General features: G+C 35.8%; 2 protein-coding genes and 1 long non-coding RNA gene across 4 annotated transcripts in view; 2 read left to right on the top strand and 1 right to left on the bottom strand.

Annotated features, from left to right (window-relative positions):
- The window catches only part of LOC136848088 (selenocysteine lyase-like), a 34,221-nt gene extending 24,797 nt beyond the window's left edge, over nt 1-9,424 (top strand). For both annotated transcript variants that reach the window (XM_067120272.1, XM_067120273.1), the window contains exons 8-9: nt 173-257; nt 2,415-9,424. In XM_067120272.1, the coding sequence (XP_066976373.1) occupies nt 173-257; nt 2,415-2,563 (234 nt within the window). In that variant the 3' untranslated portion in view covers nt 2,564-9,424. The remainder of the gene's footprint in view (nt 1-172; nt 258-2,414) is intronic.
- The window catches only part of LOC136848089 (uncharacterized), a 74,153-nt gene extending 49,587 nt beyond the window's left edge, over nt 1-24,566 (bottom strand). The window contains exon 1 of the long non-coding RNA XR_010855934.1: nt 24,451-24,566. This is a non-coding gene — a long non-coding RNA (uncharacterized lncRNA). The remainder of the gene's footprint in view (nt 1-24,450) is intronic.
- On the top strand, nt 15,766-18,539 carry LOC136848087 (ADP-ribosylation factor-like protein 4C). Its single transcript, XM_067120271.1, has one exon. It carries the CDS (start codon nt 16,275-16,277, stop codon nt 16,905-16,907), a length of 633 nt encoding a protein of 210 aa, XP_066976372.1. The 5' UTR covers nt 15,766-16,274; the 3' UTR covers nt 16,908-18,539.
- Nucleotides 24,567-25,041: the final 475 nt, after the last annotated feature.

A 25,041-nucleotide genomic window follows, 5' to 3' on the forward strand; every position in this document is an offset into this window, starting at 1 on the left:
CAATGTACAGAAGTCAAATTCGGTTGATCCATAAGTTTCCAAACTTGTGGGGTAATATACATGCAAAATTTGGTATTTTTGTGTTGTAATGCTTGTGGTTTTCAGAAGCAGTTTTAATAATGTTGTGCAAAAGTTAAAATTACAATCTCATTAGGATTATGAATTTTTGCAGGTAGCTGGTGCTGAAATTCTTCGTCATTGTCGACTGGTCCAAGCCAGTTGTGGTGCAGCCTGCCATGCACATACTGAACACCAAAGTAAGTGTTCTAAATTAATTGTTTTAGTAATGTATCATACATAAGATTAATGAGATAGTTTAGTTACATGAAGGATATAGTCTTTAGAGGGGACTAGCTACTTTGTGGTAAAAAAAAATCTCAATTTTAAAAAAGTTTCAAGTTCTTCCTAAAGCTTCCAAGAATCCATTACGACACATTGGCAAACACTGGAGATCAGTTTGTGGGCAGCTGGGACACCAACGGTGTAAGGTGCAGCTGGCCTGCTGCGTAGCAAAAACTGCCCCAATTTAAACTTGTAAATACAGGCTGTTACTCAGTAAATGAAACTTCAGTTGTCCGCAGAAAGACAAAGGAAGTGCATATCGCTCCAACCCAGCCTCATTGAGTCCCTTTAAACTTTATGGGCTATTATCTCAAAAGTTATTTTTGCACACTCAAATACTGTAATAGAAAATCCAGTATGTGCTCCATTTTAGTGAAACTTGACATTCTGCCGATACGTCTTAGGCAATTGAATGGTCACACTTGGATATTTCCCAAAAATAAAATTAATTCAAATACATTAATCCTTCAGTTACCCTGATTAATAGAGCCAAGTTTCCGTGAGATAATGTAAAAATCCAGATAATGGTGAGTAAAAAAAAATCCAGGGGTGTTCAAGGGCAACTCTGTACCCTTCCTCATGTAACCTTGTCAATACCACATAGCTGTAAACACTCAGTACACTTATAAACAACAACCACAACCATCAAACTTTAAATTGAAAACTTCATGCAAAAGGCAATTGTCTACCTTTTTTCCCCCCATATTCGTAGCAAAATATACTGCACAAATATGTTTGTTTACCCACGGCCTACCTTGGTTTTATGACAATTTTGCACGGCAACTTTCTTATCAGTTTTTACCATACTGTATGACCATACAAGAGATAAAAATGTTTATGTGTGAACTATAGACCTAGGCTAGCTTAGGTGTTACACTCACAGTATCCATTGGCAAAAGTCAAATAGGCTGTATTTAAGATAAGAGTAATGGTAATGAAACTGTTATTTTACTTACAGAATTCATTTATACTGTATTATTATACTGATGTATCATCTTCGTAATAAGTTTAAAGAACAGATTGTCCCACCAATTGTAATGTTTACGTTTTCAGGATCAGCCGATTGAGCCCACTAGTGAAAGAATTAAGAAAATAATTTGTTAGTTGCTACAAGAAACAAATGTAATAATGAATTTATTATTTTTATTTTTGTAAAATGGGTGTACAAAAGTAAACTAACATACTTTATGTTAAAGTAAAATCTCTCAAAATCGCAAAACAGCTGTTTCCTGATTTGTTTGTTTACTGATGTAAACATACCTTAGTTCTCTCTCTCTCTCTCTCTCTCTCTCTCTCTCTCTCTCTCTCTCTCTCTCTCTCTCTCTCTCTCTCTCTCTCTCTCTCTCTCTCTCTCTCTCTCTCTCTCTCTCATAGCACAAAAGGAAGAAGCCCTAGCAGAACATTCAGAGGACCTATGTAGTACTAAGGTCTGTATGAGAAGGGGGTCATTCATAAAATGTAAACATATTGAAAACTACGGTAATATCTATCAAGAAGTAATTGGTAAAAATCATTTTTATTTGCAACTCACTGATTTGGAACTACTGTAATATGATTAGCATTTACAAAACCCATAACCATTGCTGTTAATAGTAAATTCACATTGCACTGTTTGTCATAGCACAAAAGGAAGAAGCCCTAGCATTACATTCAGAGGACCTATGTAGTACTAAGGTCTGTATGAGAAGGGGGTCATGCATAAAATGTAAACATATTGAAAACTACATTAATATATATAAAAAAGTAATTAGTAAAAATCATTTTTATTTGGAACTCACTGATTTGGAACTACTGTAATACGATTAGCATTTACAAAACCCATAACCATTGCTGTTAATAGTATATTCACAGCAACTAGAAACCAGATAACCAGCTCTGAAATGCCAAGTTTTTCTTATACTTTTAAGGGTTTACATACTTTGTTGGTAATTTATTGATGGCTAGATATTTTTAATGGGATACAATTAAGATTCAATATTTTTTAATATTTTATAATTGTGAAGTTGATAACCAGGTAATTCCTTTTTATGATTTTATTTCTGTTTAGAGATACAAATTCATCTTATCTTCAGGTATCCTGGAAGCATCTGGAGTTTGTTCTTTTCATGCCTCGCGAACCATCCGATTAAGCTTAGGAAGAGATACAACCATGGAAGAAATAGATTTAGCTATTCAAGATATAAAGCAAGCCATTGAAAAACTCATCGGCCATGCAGTCTAGAAATTCCAAATTGATAAGTTGATGGAGTTTGCATTCAGCAGGAGAAGTTTTTCAAAAGAAGTATCCAAATTATTCATTTTTAAATCACACAAACAGTAGTAATTGATGATTTAAAAAGGATGTTAATATTTTGAATAATCTTATTGCCAAGAAATCCATGTAATATTTTGGAATCCTGGAAATCTCTCCTGTGTTTATTTTAAACTTAAAGTAACGGAACTCGTATTTTGTCATGCATAAAAGAATGAAACATAGTTTGGTCTTGAAGTTAATATTTAGGCATTGTACTTAATCAGAATCCAAAAATATTTTCATCCCAACACCGAGATATCTGGTACTTCACAAGTTCAGGTATTTCATATGATGAATCCAAAGTGATGATATAATTGTAAGTTTTCTTATATATAGAATTTATGTAATATTATCTTCAGATGAGACACGAGTTTTATCCCTTTCTTTTGCTTAAAGATAGTAGCAGAATTCACAGATTCACAGATATTTGTAAGAAATTATAGATTGTAAATTTTTCAGTCTTATCAATGTAAGACTGAAATCAGTTCATCAAAGTAATAATTTTTTCAACTGTGATATGTTCATTTTGCTTATTTACTTATGTTGCACCACATACATTTTACTGAAGATACTACAGGATTTCACAATTTATATCATATCCAAAGAGTGCAAGTAATCCCTATTATTTCTAGTTTCGGAGTGTATTGAAGTACCACATCATAGTAGATATCTTTTTTCCTAACCATTAAAATTTAGTGGAATATTCATTTACTCTAGTTTTATCACTTTTGAATACCATTTTTATACGGTATTGTGAATGCATCCCCAACTATTACTCATACAGGAGGGTAATGCTACCCATAAAGCAGGATAAAATTGTTTCGGTATTACGATACAATTTTGTTACATATGACATTTACTCAACAACTGTTATCATCCTTATCTACATTTTTACATTTCCAGTAACAATACTGTGCTGTAATTTATGGCTCCTTTTTTTTGAAGTCTCATCCCTTCGCATAATCTCAAGAGTTAGTTTTTCATTTGCATTCCACCTCTGCTTACAAGTCTTATTTGTTTGTAAAGTTAATGTAATGTCCAAGTTCTCAAAAACTTGAAATATGAAGTCCCATTTGTTTTTCAGTGTTTTGTCCACAGTTTTGTATAGAGTATAACTACAAATAAGTGTAGTTATCCTTCAAAATTTTTAAATAGAAGTGTGATAAATTTTTCATAATTTAAATTATATATGCGGTGACTGCATGAAACCATATGAAAAGAATGAACTTATGAACATAATTGAAACTCAGTATAAGGTTTATTAAGTTCAGTGTACTTCATTTCCTTTTAGCTTCGTCCCATGGGTTGTACAATTATTGCAATTGCAAATAATCCAAAGTTTACCCATTGTATCAGTGCAGATATACCTAATGTAATGTAGGTATGGGTATCACCTGTTTCTCACCTATTGTGACCTAAATATGGATACGATCTGTTAGTCATCTCTATATCTGAAAAACGGTCAAGATAACTTTCATTAAATGAAAAATATGTAGCGATAAGTGTAACTGGTGCTAATTTTGGTAATTGCAGATTCACATTATTGTGGTGTACATGCCTGCTGTATATGCAGATTGGTACTGTGCATAGTAGTTTGCTGTGCCTGTAAAGGTGTTAGGTAACTAATACATCTATATGTTTTCAAACATCAGCATGTATTTTACCCTCAGTGAATTGGTACTCAATATGGTTGGTACTGAATACTAAAGTAGTCTGTTATTTATCACAGGGATTACCTATGACTCCTTGAAATTATATAGAATTGTGAACTGCTGAAAGTAGACTATAAAATTGTGTGGATCAGGTTTTAAAGGAAATCAAATTTCTTATGTTGGTGAATTGATGTTGGATTACACTCCCTTGTAGAGTAGGCTGTGATTGGTTGGTACTCCATTTTCTTTGGACTCTGGTGTATTATGGTAATATCTCATAGGTTTGTTTGGCACAAGGAAATTTACCCTTATCAAACAGAATATTGGCAGGTTTAATTAGTTTGATTCTTCATTACAGGATGTGTAGCAGATTACTGAGACTTTCTAAAGCCCCAGTAAATTTATACTACTGTATTAAAATTTCAGTTCCAGTAAAACATGAATTTCCATTAAATTTTATGGGACAACGTGAAATTTTACATTCTTATGTAATTTGCATAGCCATAAAATATATTGAACCAGTAAGGCCTGTATCTCCCAGTCATGCAAAGTTGCTCTCTTATCCGAAATTCATTTTTCCTCTTATGCATTTGCTGAGATTTTGTGAAATGGCCGGGTAAACTGTACTTACAGTTACAGGTCCTTATGTGTTAATGACTTAGAGCTATCTGTAATCTTAATTAGTGTCAAAGACCAAGTCAGTTGAACCAGTCAAATTGAGAAGTAAGTAATTTGAAAGGCCAGAGAAGTACTGGGTACCATTGCTATAGTAACATTACACATTACCAGTTGGTCACAAGGTTTTGCATTTGGAAAAAATTTAGTAGACCAATTTGCTTATCATTTCGAAGGTTCAAAAAGGAAAATAACCAAGTTTAGTATTCATATTAGTTAAATTGTGTACTGTAACTGTTGTGTGTGGAATACTTTGAATTACGAGAGAACAGGGCAAAATTATCACTTGTTTAATTTTTACCATGAATTAACACAACAAATACATGCAACTGTTGCCATGATGGGTATCATGATTATAACACAGCAGAGCTTTAGGAGTTTTTGTACATTCTCAGAAATCTGCACAGTCTTGTAAGAAAGCTTTCATGTTTGTAAGATGTATATGTAAGCATTTTGAAATGATGGGTTCGTTTTGTCCCTGGTCTTGACAGTCCATAACTTTTTTAACATATTCCTTTATAGAATTGTAAATAGTTTATTTATCTTTTTGTGCATTTTTTTTATGGTGGAGACTATATTCTGAAAGCCAAATATGTCAGATACAGAAATATACTTTTCCAAATTCTATGTGATATAAATTCTAGGTCAGGTGTTTCTTACAACTTCAGATATGGTTGTCATAATTTGTTTGCCCTGCCTTATATTTTTTTCCATTTTCTCTCTAATTACAATTAATTGTCAAATAGTGATAGCAGATAGCATTTAAGAATTTTTTAGAACATGAACGGACGGATCTTTCTGAGTATATGATTGCTTGGTTTAAATTTTGTGTTTAGCTCTATAACGGTGCTGCTTCAAACTTGCATGCAAGGAACCTCACCCTAAAGTGTTAACAAATGACAATGTAAACACTTAGTACGTATATGCAGTATGAAAACCCTGCATTGTGTATCCTTCAAGTATAAAATTCTCCTGTTTTTATTTGTTATGTTTTAGTTTTTAAGACATTTAGTTTGTCCTCTTGAAGAATGCTTTAAGCTGAACAGCTCTTATGATTGTGAATGTATTTTCACATTTGAGTGATGAAAGCAATAGTTGTGTGTGTGTAGAATATTGCATCAAAACTGCCATTAGATAATAATTCATACTATTTATATCAGTTGTTGATGTTGAATGTGGCATTAAATGTTACAAGGTCATTATTAATGATAAGTTTTATAAATAATCAGTATCATAGGATGCGTTGAGGAAATAGCATCAACCGTAGGTCAGTTGTTCCCTTTCTCAGAATCACAGTAGATTTGCTTACCTAAAGAATCTTGCTCAAATTCATGGAACATTTCTTTTTAGGAATTTCTATATCAGTAAAGTATACTGTAAATAGATTACATATTAAAAGGAAGGGCTTGACAGTTTGCTTGCTAGTGCTTTCCATGTGATCTCTGTCAATGTAGCTGGTAATATGAAAATATATAAAAATTTTGTTACGAGCACAAAGTTAGCATCATTTATGTATTCTGGATATATTTACGTATAATTGATATCCCCTTTTTGTGAGTGCTGAAGACATTCAACTAACTTTTGTAAATTATGTTCACTTGTTATTTGTGGAAGTATGACAGGCTTATTTTTGTAGCATGCTTTCATAGATGAAAATTTACTTGGTAATTTTATGCTAAGCTTTTATTTATTTTTTTCTATGAGGATCAAGATAACCCAGAATTCAACTGTGCTGCAGGAATTATCAGACACTGAAGCACATTGTGTGGTTTTTAGTTACAGAAATTTGTGTGGGGTTTTAAGTTGGTGAATTTATAGTACCTGACTCCAATAGTGATTATGAGTGAAAGGTAAATTTTTTTATTTCTTTCCGATAGATTAAAATTTTTGTTTTATTAGAATATATAATTAGGTATTACAGGTGTATTGATTTTTGTTTATGGCATTTTGTTTCTGGTGATGGGACTAAGAACAGGTTTTATGAATGGTTTCAATATAAAAACCTAAATTAGTAGCTCCAATATATCACAAGAGAAGTTTAATATTGGGAAAGTGGGATATACCTGTTATTAGGCTTTAATGGCTGATTTCTTGATTTAGAGTATTTTAGTTATCATTTTGACATTTATTGCTTAAATCTGTCCTGTGCAGTAGCACAACGATTTGCTGTATGGTTGAAAAATATTTCTTTTTCAATGCTTTGGTATTTTATCAGGCTTGTATTTTGCTTCCTCTGTTCACCTAGTGACATCCCATCCTCTCTCAAAGTAAATTCCAAAACATTGAGTGGCAAGTGTTGGATCATGTGATTAATGCTTTACATAGACTTTTTCTCTCTCTTCTCTCCCTCTCTCTCTTTCAGAGCTTTCGGTACCTATATTGATCATTTTTGCCACTAGTAGAGTGTCACCACTAAGTTCTTTTGTGTACTTTGATTGAGTTCATGGAACCACTTCCCCTTTTTTTAGTGAGTTGATGTTAGTGTTATTAAAAATAGACTTAAAAAGTCAAAGTTGTAAAATAGAGTAGTGAATGCTTTTGCAAGTATATTATTTTACTATAATCACAGTCGTAAAATGTTTTTGTCCTGAAAGGGCAGTTTTCTCATTTGATGACTGTGGACCGTTCATCCAAAATGGTTTGTTAAAAGATGCTATTTTTATATTGAATATTCTAAATGTCTTGGAATATGTAGAGTGGCGCTGCTTTTTTGACTTGTGATAGTTTTCTCTGGTAGATGTGCTTGCTTAAGATTGTAGCTGTTTGTACTTTTTGTCAATGAACACCATTGTTTTCTTTTTTACCATAGGACTTAGCATGTGTTTCCAATCTAAGTAAGAACAATACTGGAGTTTTTACTGTGATTAATACTTGGCATTTTTATATGATTTATATAAAACAATGGTGTTTCGCCTCCGCTCTAATGGAGTGCAGGCTGTACTCCTGCGATGGCAATTACTCTTTGCAGCAAGCGGTCGATTGGTTGGTTGGTGCAGTGTGGGTTTATATATCATTTATGGTGTGTCTCCAGAAGGTCAGAAGAGTGTATGAACTGTGATTGTTGATTGTTGGTCGAGTCTTCCAGTTTTGGCAAACAAAGAAATGAAAATGATGCAGCTGCAGCTTAAGATGTCTTGTATCATAACAGTCACTAGGATTTCATTTCTTTCCACACGGCTAATATATCTTCATATATGTAATGTGTATCCACATTAAAATATTTTTTTATATTTTAACAATGTTTTGTCCAGGTTTGAAAAGTTATGAGAAATCCATGTGGCAAATAAATGGTACTAGGCTGGTATAGTCAAAACCCTTGAGTAAAGAAAATAAAATGGGTTGCCTCTGGTTTTAAAAGGAATAAAGCAATTACCTGTCACTATATTGACCATGATGTATTTGGTATTTTTATTTGATTGTTTGATTTGAACCTGTCATTAATATTGTAATTCTGTGATTTGGATGAACTTCCACTTTACCATACATTATACCTAACCCAGTATTGGGATGTGATAGGCTTTCAGATTGTTTTTGTGAATTCTTATTCCATTACAGTACAAGTTATACTTTGTAAGATTTTGTAATATTCACAATTCATAGTTCTTTGCATTATAGACAGGTACAGTAGTGTATTACTTTATCATGGCAAAGCTTTGTTGATCCTAATACAGTATATTTAATTCAATTTTTCCTTTTTGGTGCATTATGCCCCCATAATAAATGAAATTTCAACTGGGGGCAGTAGACTATGGTGCTAAATATTGTGTTCAACTGGCTAGGTAGAAGTTTTGAGGCAACCCAGATGTATTGTAGCAGCAGCTTCTTATGGAACCAAGTTTGCTAATGAAGAAAAAAAAAATAGCAAACCTTAGTATAATGGATCATTAGACTGTAAGTCATTAAAAGAGAACCTCTCTATAAATCTTATATTGGTGCATTTTGGAATTGATGGTAGAATGAGCATTTCATGTGTGTTGGCTTAAGGTTGGTTGAGGACATTCCAGACATCGCTACCTGAAAAGTAATGGTGCATACGCACCCTAAGCAAGTGCTAGTTTGTATTAATAGTTATAAATGAATGGTGTGTAGTGGTGCCCCATGCTTGTATACTTTATGCCTCTTTCTTGAATTAGTAGTAGTATTGATGTAGTCTTCATACTTTTTATGAAACTTTTTATATTACAACTTGATTTAATTAAATCAAAATGTCTTTAATGTGTATGCTTCCATGGGGCACGAGGAGTTGCTAGTCTGGGGTGGCTGGTGTGTTCTAAATATATCTAGCCACCGAAATCCCGTAAATCTAAAGCAACACTCCCAAAATATTTTTATTCCATCACCAAAATGAGTAAGACTTTTTGCTCACCAACAGTGATGTGTAAGAATTTGGGTGACTGTCTCAACAGAAGCATGGGACACTAAACTGTTGTAGTCGTACGCTGAAATAAAGCACTTAAGTGTTTTCTTAGTTTTATTGATTAGAATAAATAAATTCCTTATTATTATCAGCAATTGGTGTCAGTTTAAATGAACAGTAGGTCATTAAGGTTGGTCTTAAAGCCTTTCAAGTTCTTGGGATCAGTTGTATCATTTAACATGATAAATATAAAAAAGCACTACTTAAAATGTATTAGTCCTGAAAGTCGCATCGTAATTACTAAGGTAATTTTACTATGAGAGATCAGGAAAGACAAGGGTGAGGAGGAAAGGGACCTGTTAGACAGGATCTGAGACGTTTTTGACCACTAGTCGCAAACAATCTGCTCAGAAATTAGTGTGCAAAAAACTAGCTTTGCTCTTTAAAAGGAAGTTAAAACCATAATTTTTTATACAAGAATTTTTTTTACAGCACAGGTGTAACATAGTACATACTTTTAGTTTTAATTTCATTTAAAGTGAAAGTACCAAAGTTTATGTATACAGTAGTTTAAAAGTCACTAATGAGCAGCAAAGATAAGGGGGTAAGTCAATGCCTAGAGGCCTAACATACGTGATCGTATGGGGTTAGAGCCATTGGTGCACCTCACATGGTGCACTGTAGACATTACTTAAGGTTCTTTGCAGCATCCCTTTAGCCCATAGCTGCAACCCCTTTCATTCCCTTTACTGTACCTCTTCATATTATCTTCCATCTTCCCACCCTTTTCTAACAATTGTTTCATAGTGCAACAGCAAGGTTTTCCTCCTGTTACACTTTTAAAATCTTTACTCGCAATTTCCTTTTCAGCACCAAATGACCTCATAGGTCCCAGCACTCGGCCTTTGGCCTAAATTTTATATGCCAATTCCAATTCACAACATACATGCAAACATACGATGAGCAACCAAGGACCCTCTCCACTCAGCGAGACTTGAGGGAGCAAGGCAATGGTTGCTGACATCTTGGCAGGTACACCTACCCCTCTTCCCCAACCCTCTCATCCTAGCTGAACAATAAGTTTGGGGGCAGCGCTTGAACTCCTGACCCACAGAGTGAGAGCCGCCAAGGATAGAACAGCTATTCGAGACTCCCAGACTTTTGGAATCATAGGATGTAAACATGATGAAAAGAGAAGCTATGATTATGCACCATTCCTTGGACCATAAATCTGTGATAAATTGTCAACCTGAAATGTGATGATTAGAGCTAGGTGAAAAAAGATGGGAGAAAGGAACTGCAGAGAGACCTGATATACTGTATTAAATTTTCTTGAACTTGTATAATCAAAATGGCATTAATGCATGGCAAAAAAAAACCTGATAGATGTTTTCAACCTGTCCCATCTCCATGGTCTGGTTAAACTACTTGAGAATTATAATCATCTCATGATTACAACAATGAAGAAAATTTGTTAGACTGATGAGAACTAAAGGGTATTAACTGCAAACAATTACTCGTTACATCTATAGTAACTAAAATTCCAGACAACCTTATTTCATTGTGGAAGATAAGACCTCTCCAGTAAGTTAGCGCAAACACTTGAGTTCTCAAGTGATTAACTACTATTTCATTCTTTGTCTACAAACTATTTAACATCCCCCACAGATTCCCATAAATAAGAACCATTGATTTTGTTACTTAGAGCATTAGCACAGATATGAGTTCACCCCATCATGTTCCCCAGCAGTGTGAACTACAAGTAAGGGCCCTTTGAGTCTGGAAATGTGGCAGAATTAAGAATCTGCTTAAGTGGAATTGGTGTAAGTCCTTCAGTGCAATTCTGTTATCTGGGGTATCAAGCAAATAAGCGATTTAAGGGGAAAAATGGGCAGCTGGGATTGACTCGTGGACAGTGCCCTTTTAGTGGAACTTATAATGTTGTGGAGGCAGAATTTTATGTTTTCCCTCACAATCAGGCAGATGGTTCTGTTATTCAGAAAGGAGGTTGATGGCCTGTGTCTGGTTGTTCACCCATGGACTTCATGTATGTTTTCCTTGACACTTTACTCAGAGTTTGCCTTTATAGCAATAAACATGGCAGTACTGGGTCCAAAAATTGCTAGGTGTTTATGCAAAAATCGTGCTCTAGTTCATCAAACCTGCTACAAAATCTCTATGGTATGACCAGGTAGAATAAGCAACTGAGCCAGATCTATTTAGCCATTTAAATTTTCCCTTAACATTTATGCCTTTATGACTTTGCCTGAGACCTGTCATTTACTGTATTTTGTTTTCTTGAGGAATGGCATTAAGGATATTTTGGCTTCTTTTATTTTCTTTCATGGCAGTGCTTTGAGAATAATAATATAGTAATAATAATAATAACAATAATAATAATAGGTTCTATTGAATATTATTGCTGCTTCAGCTGCATTTATTTTGCAGAAGACTTTTTCTATTTTCCTTACTGCGGACTTCTCTTCCTTGGAGATGCATGCTAACAGCTCGCCTATATTTGTCATTTCATGGGGGAAAAGTAAAAAATCTGGATTCTGCTTTTTTATATATTCTATACAGTTAGAATATTATGACATATAGCTGCTAAACAATTGTTGCCGCGATGTTTCGACAGACTCTTCTGTCATTCTCCAGTGGGGGCTAGTAGAGGACTGGCAGATTGCATAGGTCCTTCTGAATTTATACACGGGCTTCAGCGGGGGGTCATGGACGGTGAATTTTGATTGGTTGCAGTTAGCGAACTTCAAGCCAAATTTCTGCGATGAAGCTCGATCCTGACAGATCTTCGCAACCTGGGAATATCACTCATTCCAGCGTTCCCATTGGCCTCCCACTGCATGATGTCATGCTGACTGACATCATCGGTAGTTTGGCTGCTATTGGGTGGAGGATGAATGATGTCATTATTTACTCTTTCTGTCATAGTCGGGGGCTTGTCTCAAAGGGTGCCTCGCTCATCAGGACTACAGTGGACGCATTTTAACCCACGCGGCCAGCAAGTGAGGTATAAGTGGATATCGTCTTCCCATATACAAATGGCCCGTCGAACTCAGGTGTTTGCAGTCCTGAGTTCTTGTCTTCGCTGGTTCGAGCCCACGAGATGACGAACTTATTATCAACTAAAAAATTCCCCTTCGGTAACATATATGAAAATATATTATTTCCGAGGTAGAGCGAATTGGATATTAAAGGACGTTTGTAGCTTACTGATTGAACATGAATCACGGTGATGTGATAAAAAAAGTCATAATATGGCTGCGTGCGACAAACGCACTCTGTGGTTAGCATGGCAGAGGTGGGTGAATATCGTCTCCAAATACAAACACCTGAGTTCGACGGGCGATTTGTATATGGGAAGACGATATCCACTTATACCTCACTTGCTGGCCGCGTGGGTTAAAATGCGTCCACTGTAGTCCTGAGTTCTTGTCTTTGCTGGTTCAAGCCCACGAGACGACTAATTTATTATCAACTAAAAAATTCCCCTTCGGTAACATATATGAAAATATATTATTTCCGAGGTAGAGCAAATTGGATATTAAAGGACGTTTGTAGCTTACTGACTGAATATGAATCACGGTGATGTGATAAAAAAAAGTCATATACTCGTATATACATACATATGCATGTGTGTGTGTGTGTATAATTTAAATGCTGACTGGTTTTGTCTTAGTATTTCTTAACCATCTTCAAGAGGATTGATACAGTGGTAAAATTTTACAATATATATGCCAAACTGACATTACAAACGAGCATACAGTACACCCGGCTGGTAAAAATATTCACACCTGATGAGTGGACAAAAAGGAGCAGTAAACTCATTAGCATCTGCAGTCATCACTCCATTTACGAATCTTACTTATCTATGCGAATGGGGTTACACCTTTAACCTAGGCCCAAGTAAACTAACTTTCTTAAAATCTCTATATTTTATATATTTCCTTTATAATAAATGGATCGAGTTTATGCATTCCTTGGTTGGTACTTGTACTCCAAGAAAAACTTTTATATATACATAACTGGGTTTAAAAGCGTTCCTTACTAATAGACTTGATTCGAATTTATAAAATTTATACTGTCAAGCCAAGCACTAGGGCACTTCCTACCATTTAAAGCTTAAGATAGGAAAAGGAAAAAAGTTGAGTATACCTTACTTTAACCAGACCACTGAGCTGATTAACAGCTCTCCTAGGGCTGGCCCAAAGGATTAGACTTATTTTACTTGGCTAAGAACCAATTGGTTACCTAGCAACGGGACCTACAGCTTATTGTGGAATCCGAACTACATTATACCGAGAAATGAATTTCTACCACCAGAAATAAATTCCTCTAATTCTTCATTGGCCGGCCGGAGACTCGAACTCGGGCCTAGCAGAGTGCTAGCCGAGAACTCTACCGACTCGTCCAACGAGGAACTGACAGGGAAAGGAGGGAGTCTGAGTAGCTGGACAGCAAGTTAAAGCGATCCAGAAAATAAAGAAAATGAAGTGCATGGATGTAAAAGTGGAACTAAGAAATAATAGTTAGAAAAGTTGGACAGCAAGATTGAAGAAAGAAGTGGTTTTTGGAAGTAAAGGGCAAAAGGTGAGTGAAGGTAGGGGCCAAATGGACACTGCAAACACCCTTTAGTAATGCCTACAGTGCACCACGTGAGTTGTACTGATGGTAAAACGCCCTATGGAGTCTTTCCGGTAGAGTATATAAGAAATAAACTACCTTCTCAGCCCCTGTCCATCTGAAGGCAGGAATATTTCCAGAAACATGAAAAAAAAATTGCACTGCAGTGCAGAGGCGAAAAAGGTGATTTATTCCACGGAAAAAAAAATTACATAAGAACAAAATAATAGAATACATGAAATATCAGTAACTAATAAAGCAGGCTAATGTCAAAGGAAATTTTTATAATAATTTTTTTCTTTCTCTCTTAACTTCACTCGTAGTGAACTGTAGTTGGGTTTTAATGACTCCACACTGGACAGGGAGCATGAGGCTCCACACTATATGTGCTTTTAAATATATTTGTTTTCCAATTTGTGGTTTTTATCAAGTTTCAAAGGTCGATACTGATCTGTTATCATCATGATCTATTCCAATATACTGGAAAGAAACGTTATCAAATTATTCTGTTTTATAAAAGAGCTATGGGAAGAATATGAATATCAGCTAAGGAATATTAGACTCAATCCATTTATTTCAAAAGAATTATGTAAAATGTATTCATTTAAATGACGGTAGTTAATTTCTGCCTAAAGCAAAGGCGTGATTACAACTGCATAGAAAAAAAAATTTGTAAATTAAGTACTGCCCTCAGCGGCTAATGAGTTCACAGTTCGTTCGTCCTGTCACTCGAGTAGGCCTAAGCAAAATTGTGAGTTTCTACCAATATGTACCAGTTCTTGATGACATAAATACTAAAGGCAAATCCAGTCAGGATTTATACCTAGTGGTTCTGCACGCGAAAATCACGTGTTGTGATTATTTAAAGCGTAGAAATTCCACTACAGTAACATGCTAAATGCCAGACGCTGTCAGTTCATTAGTCCCTTAACCTTCACTGAGCGCATGGACATGGAACTAAGAGCCTCATCCCAAAATTATTGCTGAGAATCAGAAGGCATCTCTATCTACAGCCATTCTCACTAGGGAAACATGCATTTAGGTGAACTTTACATTATATCATAAAGGTCGTCCATGAAAATACACAAATAAAACGAATAGCATTATATGTTGCCGCAGCAGCTGCCTCCATCAACGGAATCAACCTTAACTGACAATTTTACACGATTATTTACACATACATACATACACACATATACATACAGACAGACAGACATACATACATTATATATATATATATATATATATATATATATATATATATATATATATATATATATATATATATATATATATATATATATATATAATCACTTCTTGAGCTCCGGTGGTCAGTGTCTTCTGTACTTCTTTCATTCTATTTTGTATATTTCACTTATACCAAAAATTCACACTACAGTATGAATAATTATACAGGCACACTATCAACATTGGTGTCTACTTTGCCAATTTCGTGATTCATTCCCCCTCACGTCCTATTTTATTGCCTGATCGAGTTGCGCAACTTCATTCACCCAGGTCTAAACCGATTATTATATATATCCGCAGGGAGACTTTCTCTCTTCACCTGCAATCTTCTACCAATATCGTATTTCTTGCTCACGGTCTTCCAGTGATTTTCTCTTTTGAATTTACGGTTTTGAAGTTAGTAGTGATTAACGAAAGAATGGGCAGGAAATGGGGTCAAAGGTCAAGCACGTTTGACAAATGCTGTATTATAATGTAACGTTCCTGATAACTTATTTAATTAGCATCTTACACCGGGTGTTTTTATAATTAATTCAATCATTTTGCTTATAATCTTCAAATCGTGAAAAAATTTCCAAATTTCACGAACGTAACATATGTAACAACGTAACAAAGAAGTTTATCTTTCACTCAAATAGTTTTAACTTTCTCATAAAGCTTTTGCGAAGACGTCAAATGAGTTAGGAAATTTCATTCAAATCACTGGCATAGAAAGCTCACCTGCACGAAATTTCAATGCTGACGAAGTATTATCAAACCGGCAACCTTTAGAAAGTTTGTAAACAGTTCTCCTCTCTCCCGTCATGTGCTACAAGACAGTTATGCGAACTCTGTTCCCGGCGAAAGGTTAACTCGTCTACCCAGCGCTGGTGGGGTTAGGCATTACTGAATGGGGAATTCAGACTGCAGATCTTCAAGGGTATTTTGTACATCACAAATTTTTCTTATCAAGGTTCGCAAGATCAATGCAAGCGATGCATTTGAACAAAATCTCGTGTTAAAGTGACTTAAAACTGATATATGAATCTATTTCAAGTTCAAGGTGCTTTCGTGTGAAATTAATGTCATTATGGGCGTAACTCGGGTGGTAGAAGCAGCCCACTCGCTTATGGTGGGACTGTTTTCGATGGTGAGTTGGTCTTCTCCTTTGCATGTTGTCATGGTAGGCCTCGACTCTTCCGGGAAAAGTACAGCTCTCTTCCGGCTGAAATACGGACAGTACGTGAACGCCGTGCCTACGGTAGGGTTCAACTGTGAGAAGGTCAGGGTAGGAGGAAGTGTATGGGCTGTGTGGGATGTGGGAGGTGCTGAACGCGTGAGAGGTCTTTGGACAGCATACACAAGAGCCACAGACGCCCTCGTTTTCGTCGTCGACTCCAGCAGCAGTTGGGAAAGATTAGAAGAAGCACGCCTTGAACTGCATCGCCTAACAAAACAACAACACGCCCAATGTGCCGCCCTGAACGCACCGAGGCCACCCATACTTTTACTGGCCAATAAACAGGACTTACCCTCAGCCAGAGAGCCTGAAATGTTGGTCAAAGCTCTTGGTCTGAACGATTTGCTTCCAGACCACCAACAACAAATATGGGCAGTTGCCCCAGCATGTGCTGTGACTGGTGAGGGCTTGCAGGAAGCCATGCAACAATTACACGCACTCATCACCACTTCCAGGAAACTATACAAAAGCCGAAAGCAGTAATGAAGTTGTGTACAGTATCATCATTTTTCCTAGTTACACAGTGACCTGATTCCTGAAACCCAGTTTCAAACCCCATTCAGTAATTTCTTAAGACTAGCTCTAGCGTAATGCGTTCTCCAAACTCACATGGTAATATTCCACATCTAACTTTAAAGAAGTCGTTTACAACACTCAGGAAGTTTTTGTGCCAGTAGCGGAGTGATTAATTAACGAACACAAATACTGCAGAATCATCTTATATACTGGGGCAATATCCGTGCTCCCGCGAAATAAAACAGAATGTTATTCGTTGAATAGTCTTTGATGGAGTCTAACCATCAAGAACACCTGACGAATATTAAATCGGAATACGTGGGATAAAAAAGTTAAGAGGAATAGCATGTAAAACCAAGTGATGTCCCAGTGTGCCATATTTCTTGCAATAAATAAATTTTAAAATACATGGATGATTACGGTTAGGCCTTTGCTTTAGGATGGTGGTATAAACTGAATGCAAACAAGATGTTCTCTTAATAGTGGTGTCTGCTGAATGTTTGAAGTTCAAAAGCAAAGGTTTGGGACAAATTAATATTTGATATCGGTTTTGTTATATATTTATTATTGTTGTTGTTGTAGATTACACAGGCCTTTTGCCAGCACGGGCTTTTGCTCCTGGAGCAACCCGTAATCTATGTAAAAAAATTTATATATTAACAAATGTTATCCTAGGTTTTCGATATATAATATTTATAGCTAAGTCTGTCAAGTACACTGACATTGTTCACCTTTGTGTAGTTGCTAGTTTCTTAGTGTAATTTAATAAATTTTAATTCTCTTGGGTCACTTTTAAGTTCTATATAACTTTTAAAAATCTGATTGCGTTTAGTCATTACTTGCAGTTGGGAAGGGTTAAGTTGTTAGCATTATCCCTGTCCTTGAAAATTAGAGATTTGAACTTGGGACATTTTTAACAAGCATAGCCGTAATATTTTTTAATTGTAATCCGATACAGGAAACTTGTTGTTTAGCCTATTTTAGAAGGCAAGAAATTATTAAATTAATGTACATAAAACCCTTCCATAGTCATAAAAACGTAGTTCGAATAAATGTCCAGCAAGAGTAAGGTCAATATTACATAATCGGGTTACTTATCTGAATATAATCCAATTCGTATGAAACTATGCTCTATCTTTTCAACCACCATTTCCTATTCACATACCCCAGACTGTCAGTTCCCTCCTAAACTATTCTGACCTTACAGGTTGTTTAAAAAACAATGGTTGTGTGTAACCAAATCAAGTGACTGTTGACATTCTCAAGATATGCCAACTTTCTGCATAAGAAATTAGAGGTACCCATTCAAGAGGAAAGTGAGAGGGCCCTGGCAGTCTGCACGTGATCAACTTTTTTTTTTATGTTTGCGGATGTTAAAACTGATAATCAGTCTAGTCAGACTTGTACAAGAGGATGTTTGTCTTCCAATGCATCGTCTGGTACTTGCACTTTCGTATAAAATTTATCTGTCGCTGGTTCACATTTCTTCCACTTATTTTGCTGTTAATAGAATGATACTTCTCGTTTCATTCGCATTGTGAATATGTTCCTAAATGTGTGAATGAGAGGAATAAATATATATTTGGTTTATAAAGCAAACTGACTGTTTTATTTTGTTACACCTTGTTATACAGTGGCATCCCGTAGGAAATAGTGAAAATAATAGTTTCTCGTACCTATATATATGAAAGCCGGATGTCGACGTAAAGTTTCGTAAAACAGATATGGGACCAAAGATGATTATCTTTTTCCATAGGCGCCACTAATTCTAGGTTCAACAGTTAATGGGTGAACTTGCCAGTGACTGTTGTCTTAGACTTCCCTCCCTCCCTCCTCCCCTCACCCAAGAAAAGGAGGAAAGAGGGAGGGAAGAGGAAAAAAATTTGTTCCCTCTGTTCCGGGAAACGACTCATTTGTTCAAAAATTAAGCGTTGCCATGTCCCTCATATTATCATCATTGAAAATAAAAAAAATAAATGGGAGCGTAAGAGTATTTGGCGCGTCTCTGCCTGTTCGACTTGCTTATTCTTTTAATTCGAAATTTTAGAAACCTGAGCGTAAGTTTTTCGATGTTTCCAGGAGCGATGTCCATGCTTCTATTTACAAATATTTATTATTATTATTATTATTATTATTATTATTATTATTATTATTATTATTATTATTATTATTATTATTATTATTATTATTATTATTGCTGACATGTTTCATACAACATGCTTATGGAATAAAAATTTTACGAGAGAAATTATCCTACCATAAACTATGCTTATCTGTTGCTTTGAACCATTGTTAACATGCAATACTTATGATCATTATTATAGATGTGAATGAGAAACTAGGCAACGATGGAAAAATGCATTATTCAATCTGGTAACTCTTAGGCTTCATTATCACTAGCGGATCGAGGGGGGGACCTGGGCCCGTGGGCCCCCTAGTGAAAAATGACAAAACAATAATATTGAAGATTTAGATAATATAAAATGTATGGAAATGAATCTTTCAGATGAAAGCGTTTCTCTCACTGTTGCAAGATCCCTTTTTACCATGGATAATAAAAATCAAATCCTCAGAAACGTTAGAAAGTAATAAATTCTACTTAGGCGTCACATTCCGGAACTTTAACTAACGAAGTGTTTTTCAACGCGGATAAAATCGAGTCTTTAAAAAAAAAATAGAAAGGTGCAAATTAACAGATTTGGCCAAACCAGTCAGGCCAGATATTTCAGGCTACAGAAGAGCCAGGGAAAGGCCCGGAATCGGGGAGCGGGGTTAGAGGTAGGACCATGGGTAGGACCGTGTTTGCCGGGGCTCCAGGGGCCGGGGTCAACTTTCTCGCGGGATCCTCGCAGGCCGACGGTACCTGTCGTTGAGCTTCCTACTTTCTCCGTAAGTGTTACCAACGTCGGAATGTTTCTCACTATATTTTTTTCCCCTTGGTCCTTATCTTTTACATGCCACAGCCCTTATGTGCATCATAGTCTGAGGAAATCCGTGCTCAGACGCTCATGTGTGCCAAGCAAGTTCGTAAACATTTATAAAAGCTATTTGGTTTTCGAAAGAAATACCTCAAACTTGGCAAAACTGTCCGGTCCAATATAGAAAACTCATAGCTGAGATTGTTTTCATTGCCCGGTGGATTTTCACCTTGGAGAGAACGGCCACATGACTTGACGCGGCAAAAAGGGACCTTCACTTTGCAGTAAACACGTGTGGAAATTATGAACATTTATGGTGTCAGTGGGACATATTTTGATATATTACTCGCGGCCTAAGGAATTCTCTCTCTCTCTCTCTCTCTCTCTCTCTCTCTCTCTCTCTCTCTCTCTCTCTCTCTCTCTCTCTCTCTCTCAAAAAGAGCAAGCACACACACATTTAATCCACTCGATAATGCAGCGTGAATACTAAACTTAGATGTGTTTAAGAATAAAGCTAAAAGAACATCTTACCTCAAGATCAAAATATACCGAAGATGCGTTAGCCTCTGGTAGACATCAAAGGTGCCTCACACTGAGGGACAACCTGAACTAAGCCTAGTCATCAGACCGAATCTTTGCTTACCTCAAGATCACCCATGCTGTCAAAATAGAAACAATCTGTAGGTAATAATCTTTATGGTAAATTATGTCATAACGAAAATCTGACGAAATTATCAATTTTCACTAAGTTTTTAAGAATGGGTGCCAAGAAGGAATAGGAATCATACTGAAACGAAATACTATTACTGCAAAATACAATTACAAGCATACGCATATACAATGTGTCTGGCCCGGTCACTATGATTATTCATCAACAGATAGGAAAGAAAATCTTTTTCAATTGAGAGAGAGAGAGAGAGAGAGAGAGAGAGAGAGAGAGAGAGAGAGAGAGAGAGAGAGAGAGAGAGAGAAAACTAGGCTCCAAGGAAACGTTAGGCATGCCTCCTAAAAGTATGAAAATGTCTCAGTGATCAGCTAAAAGTCGAAGTTCGTATATATCTGATTTAAAATACGGTAATCTTATTTTGAAGATAAAGGAATGTACTTTTCTGAATATACTGGAAAGCAGTATGGATGGTCCAGTATGTCCCTGTAATGGCCATGGTAAACGTACTGACAGGAGAATCGGACTGCATGTGTATTTATTCTGTATATTAACCTTCAGTTCTCATGTTGATCAATTACTTGAAAGAAAACTGAGCGCACGGTTTTTGTATATATATACATAAAGCTACTTCACACATTTTACACACCAATATACACAGAACTTTCAAACTTACAGAATGGAATACAAAAATACGGCTGACGGCCAAGCGCTGGAACCTATAAGGTTTTTCAGACTAGTGTATATTCTATATAAATATCTACATGTAAATAGCTTAACATGCTCAGACTAAATGCTGAACTAAACGAGTGTCATTACATGTCCCTTCCCTTCTTGCACATGCTACTCATAACTTAAAATTCACGTGAAGAAGTGCAAATATACCAGTCCTCTAGAAATCCTTTGCCTGAGTATCCCAGTCACAAGATAGAATTTTTAAATGGCCACCACTTCTTACTAACACATAATTTGCTCATCTGTCACGCACTGTTTTTTCTTGAATTGCATACTTTCATTTTTTAACACCTGAGTTATGAATACGATGTAGATCTAGATTAACTACGACACTGATTCTTTCTTTTCATCTGGAACCAGTAGCAAGGGCCCAATCATTTTTTAGCAAAACGGTATGGCTGAAAACAAGAGCTATATAACACTTACAGCAGTTGCAACAATCATCTGCGCCCTACGATATGCCAGTGTTCTATCCTATACCAGGGAGCCCAGTAAGACTTCCCCTAATCCTTGCCAGACATTTCAGTATCATCCTCACTTGTGCTTTCGTTTCGGAGGTGCACTCTCTACTTGCTCTACAATTAACCCAACTAGGGCTAAACTTGTGAATCTGTAATCTCCCTTCTGTGATGCTATCAGATTCTCCTTATTATAGTATATATATATATATATATATATATATATATATATATATATATATATATATATATATATATATATATATATAAATAAAAGTCTGCTCTTGATATTTACCAAATTCTACTGACTTACATTTTCGAATGCCTACCTATTCACGCTGAGGAACTACTTCTGGTGTGTATTATATATATATATATATATATATATATATATATATATATATATATATATATATATATATATATATATATATATATATATACATATATATGTCTGCTCTTGATATTTACCAAATTCTACTGACTTACATTTTTCGAATACCTACTTATTCACGATAAGGAACTCTGCTATTTTCTCATTAACGTGTGAGCTAAATGGGAGACTTGTGGCTCCATTTCAACCCATACTGACGTAGGCACCGAAGCCTGCACTGTTTTCTTTTACCAGCTCGATGCAAACAATCATTCAAGACAAAATACATGGTCCTGATTGGTGTCATTGCACAACCACTATTCAGAATTTTTCTGTCCTTCACTCACTCAGTTCAAAATGCTCTTGCAAAATTTCCTCTCGTTTTGAGCCACTTGAAAAGCGTCGCATTTCTTTAGATTCTTCCCTGTTATCTCCTTACCAATATCCTCCATATAACGACACCTATGGCACGACAACAATTACCCACATGCTGACATGGGGCCGTATTCCATTTTTTCATGGCATCTTCCATGCTTCATTGGCCAAAAACCCAATATATTTCAAGAGGCAAGTCTGTTCCCGTCCACCACAAAAAATATCACAAGGATGGACACGATATTGCTGATTATTGACAGCAACCCCCATACTTAGCTAGGTCTATTAAGGTAATTTTGTTATAATTATCTCTAAAGTTTTCGAAGAAAAACAATGTTTTCCATGGTAATAAAAAGAATAAGAGGGAAAAAAAAGAGGCATCAACTGTTTTGATTACTGTCCCTAACCTGCCTTACCAACTGAACCCTGTGTTTTAAAATATCTCAACGGAAAACGTAAAATTTCAATTTTGCTCGTTAAAAACTTGAAATTTACATCTTTACACAAGTACTGTAAATAAAAAACGACAGGATGTTGCTAAATTTGTTAACACTAAATCTGATATGATCGTTATTACAATGGCTGAGTATGGAAATAACCACAATTTCGCTGAGGGGAACTTATCTAAGGTTACGTCTAGTATTATATCAGCAGTAGTTCCAGCGTTGATGATAATTTTACCATGTTTTAGTGTGTTTTAGAGAGTTACTTTCATTTTGTAAGCAAATCATTTTGTAAGCAAATCATTAAGTTTCAGAATTACTAGACTCATCCCACCCCTTCACCTTATTCTACTTAGGTTTTCTGGATGGTGGAAAACACATAATTGATATTCAGGGTACATTATATCCTAGGTTCCTAGTTGACAGGTCTTTACCTAGCAGGGTGGGTTCATCCCACCCTGGCCCCAACCGAATCTAACCTAGGCCAATTTACATTAAAATAAACGATAGGTTTGCAACCTAACCTAACCTTATGTGCCAGGGGAGTTTGCTCCTGTACCCCACCCACCTAACCTCACCTAGGGCACTGTAAACTGAGATAAAATAAATAATACAGTTACAACAAACCAGCCACACCTAGGCTAACCGAGGTCACAGGGTCCTTATTTGGTTAGGGACCGACCCCCTACCAAATGTAACCTTGGTGACCAGGTCCTCACTTACCTAGTGAGCTGTTGTTACATTGAAATGTTCAGTAAATTTTACCTTAACCAGAATCAGAACCTGCAGCCATCAAGGGAATATTAGAATAACATCCCTGTACTTCACACGTTTTGTATTCCCCCCCACAAAAAAAAAACCAGGTTCCCACGTTCTTAATCTCCAATTCTGCAATACAATCAAAATAGTCCAAGAAACAAGAGATAGTCGTCTTTACCACAGAAGCCATGACTGAGACCTGAAGCCTATTTTTTCAAGCCATGCCTGAACTCCAAAATCTCACTTTATTGGAGAAATTTGGAACTAAAAACCTAATCAAGTTTCAGCATTGTCCACTTATCCAAATTTAAAGATAAACGTAACATAAGACGTTGAAAATACGGTGGCCATCCTTACTCATAATGGACAAAGACAAAAAAAAATTCAACTGGGAGCCCCAACTGCATGTACGTCGAAACATAAAGAACTTAGAAACAGTCCGAGAGGTAACAATATTCATCCGTAACCGTAAATTTGCAATAGATCCTGGTTGCCTATGCTTCTCATATCAAACATACTAAGGAGACTTAACAAAAAAAACTCAACATCGAAAAGTGTACTAACGTAAAAATAAAAGTGATCCCCATACTTGAGAGATGTGACCTCACGTTTCATTAGTTATGAAACTGTTTCCCTAAAATACCTTTTGGGTGAGTTACAAGTTTTCACTAATGTTGACGACACCGGTTTTGATTTAAAGTCCTTGAAATCACACATTCATGTCCTGCTCTGTATCATCTCATTTACTGTCATTCAGGTTATTAATAATGGATCCAGATCCTTACCTTTCCTTAAACTGCAAGAATCGCCTCAAGTCTCGAGGGTACACATACGTACACACTAGGTCGACACTGCCAAGGATATTACTAGACTAACTACTGTACTGTTACGACAGACTTACGACGCATTTGAGTTTCATAGAAAACATATTAGATACTTTTGTTTTTATCCCTGAAACCATGAAAGCTGAAAATATCATTATTGCAGTTAACAATATGTTTTTTTTTTGCCTGTGATGTATTTCTCTCGGGAATCCTGTAGTATTTAAATAAAAGACATTATGCACTATGCATTTCAAATATGTTAACACTCTCAGTTGTTCCAAAACGTTTGCTCTGATTTTATGCCTCAACCATATTGTGACTGAGAAGTAAATTTAAGGTTTTTGGAAGTTCAAGAAATATTTTTAGCAGGCAATCCCACCTCGCTAATCAGAAACTGATCAACACCGCAAAATCCAGAAAAAAGGGGGAACAATTATTCCATCAGTAAACACGAGATGTTTCTGGATTGTGTTTTCACTTTCTTAAAATGCAGGTTGCAATACATTATATATATATATATATATATATATATATATATATATATATATATAT

Source organism: Macrobrachium rosenbergii, chromosome 18 (assembly GCF_040412425.1).
Source record: "Macrobrachium rosenbergii isolate ZJJX-2024 chromosome 18, ASM4041242v1, whole genome shotgun sequence".
Classification (NCBI taxonomy): Eukaryota; Metazoa; Arthropoda; class Malacostraca; order Decapoda; family Palaemonidae; genus Macrobrachium; species Macrobrachium rosenbergii.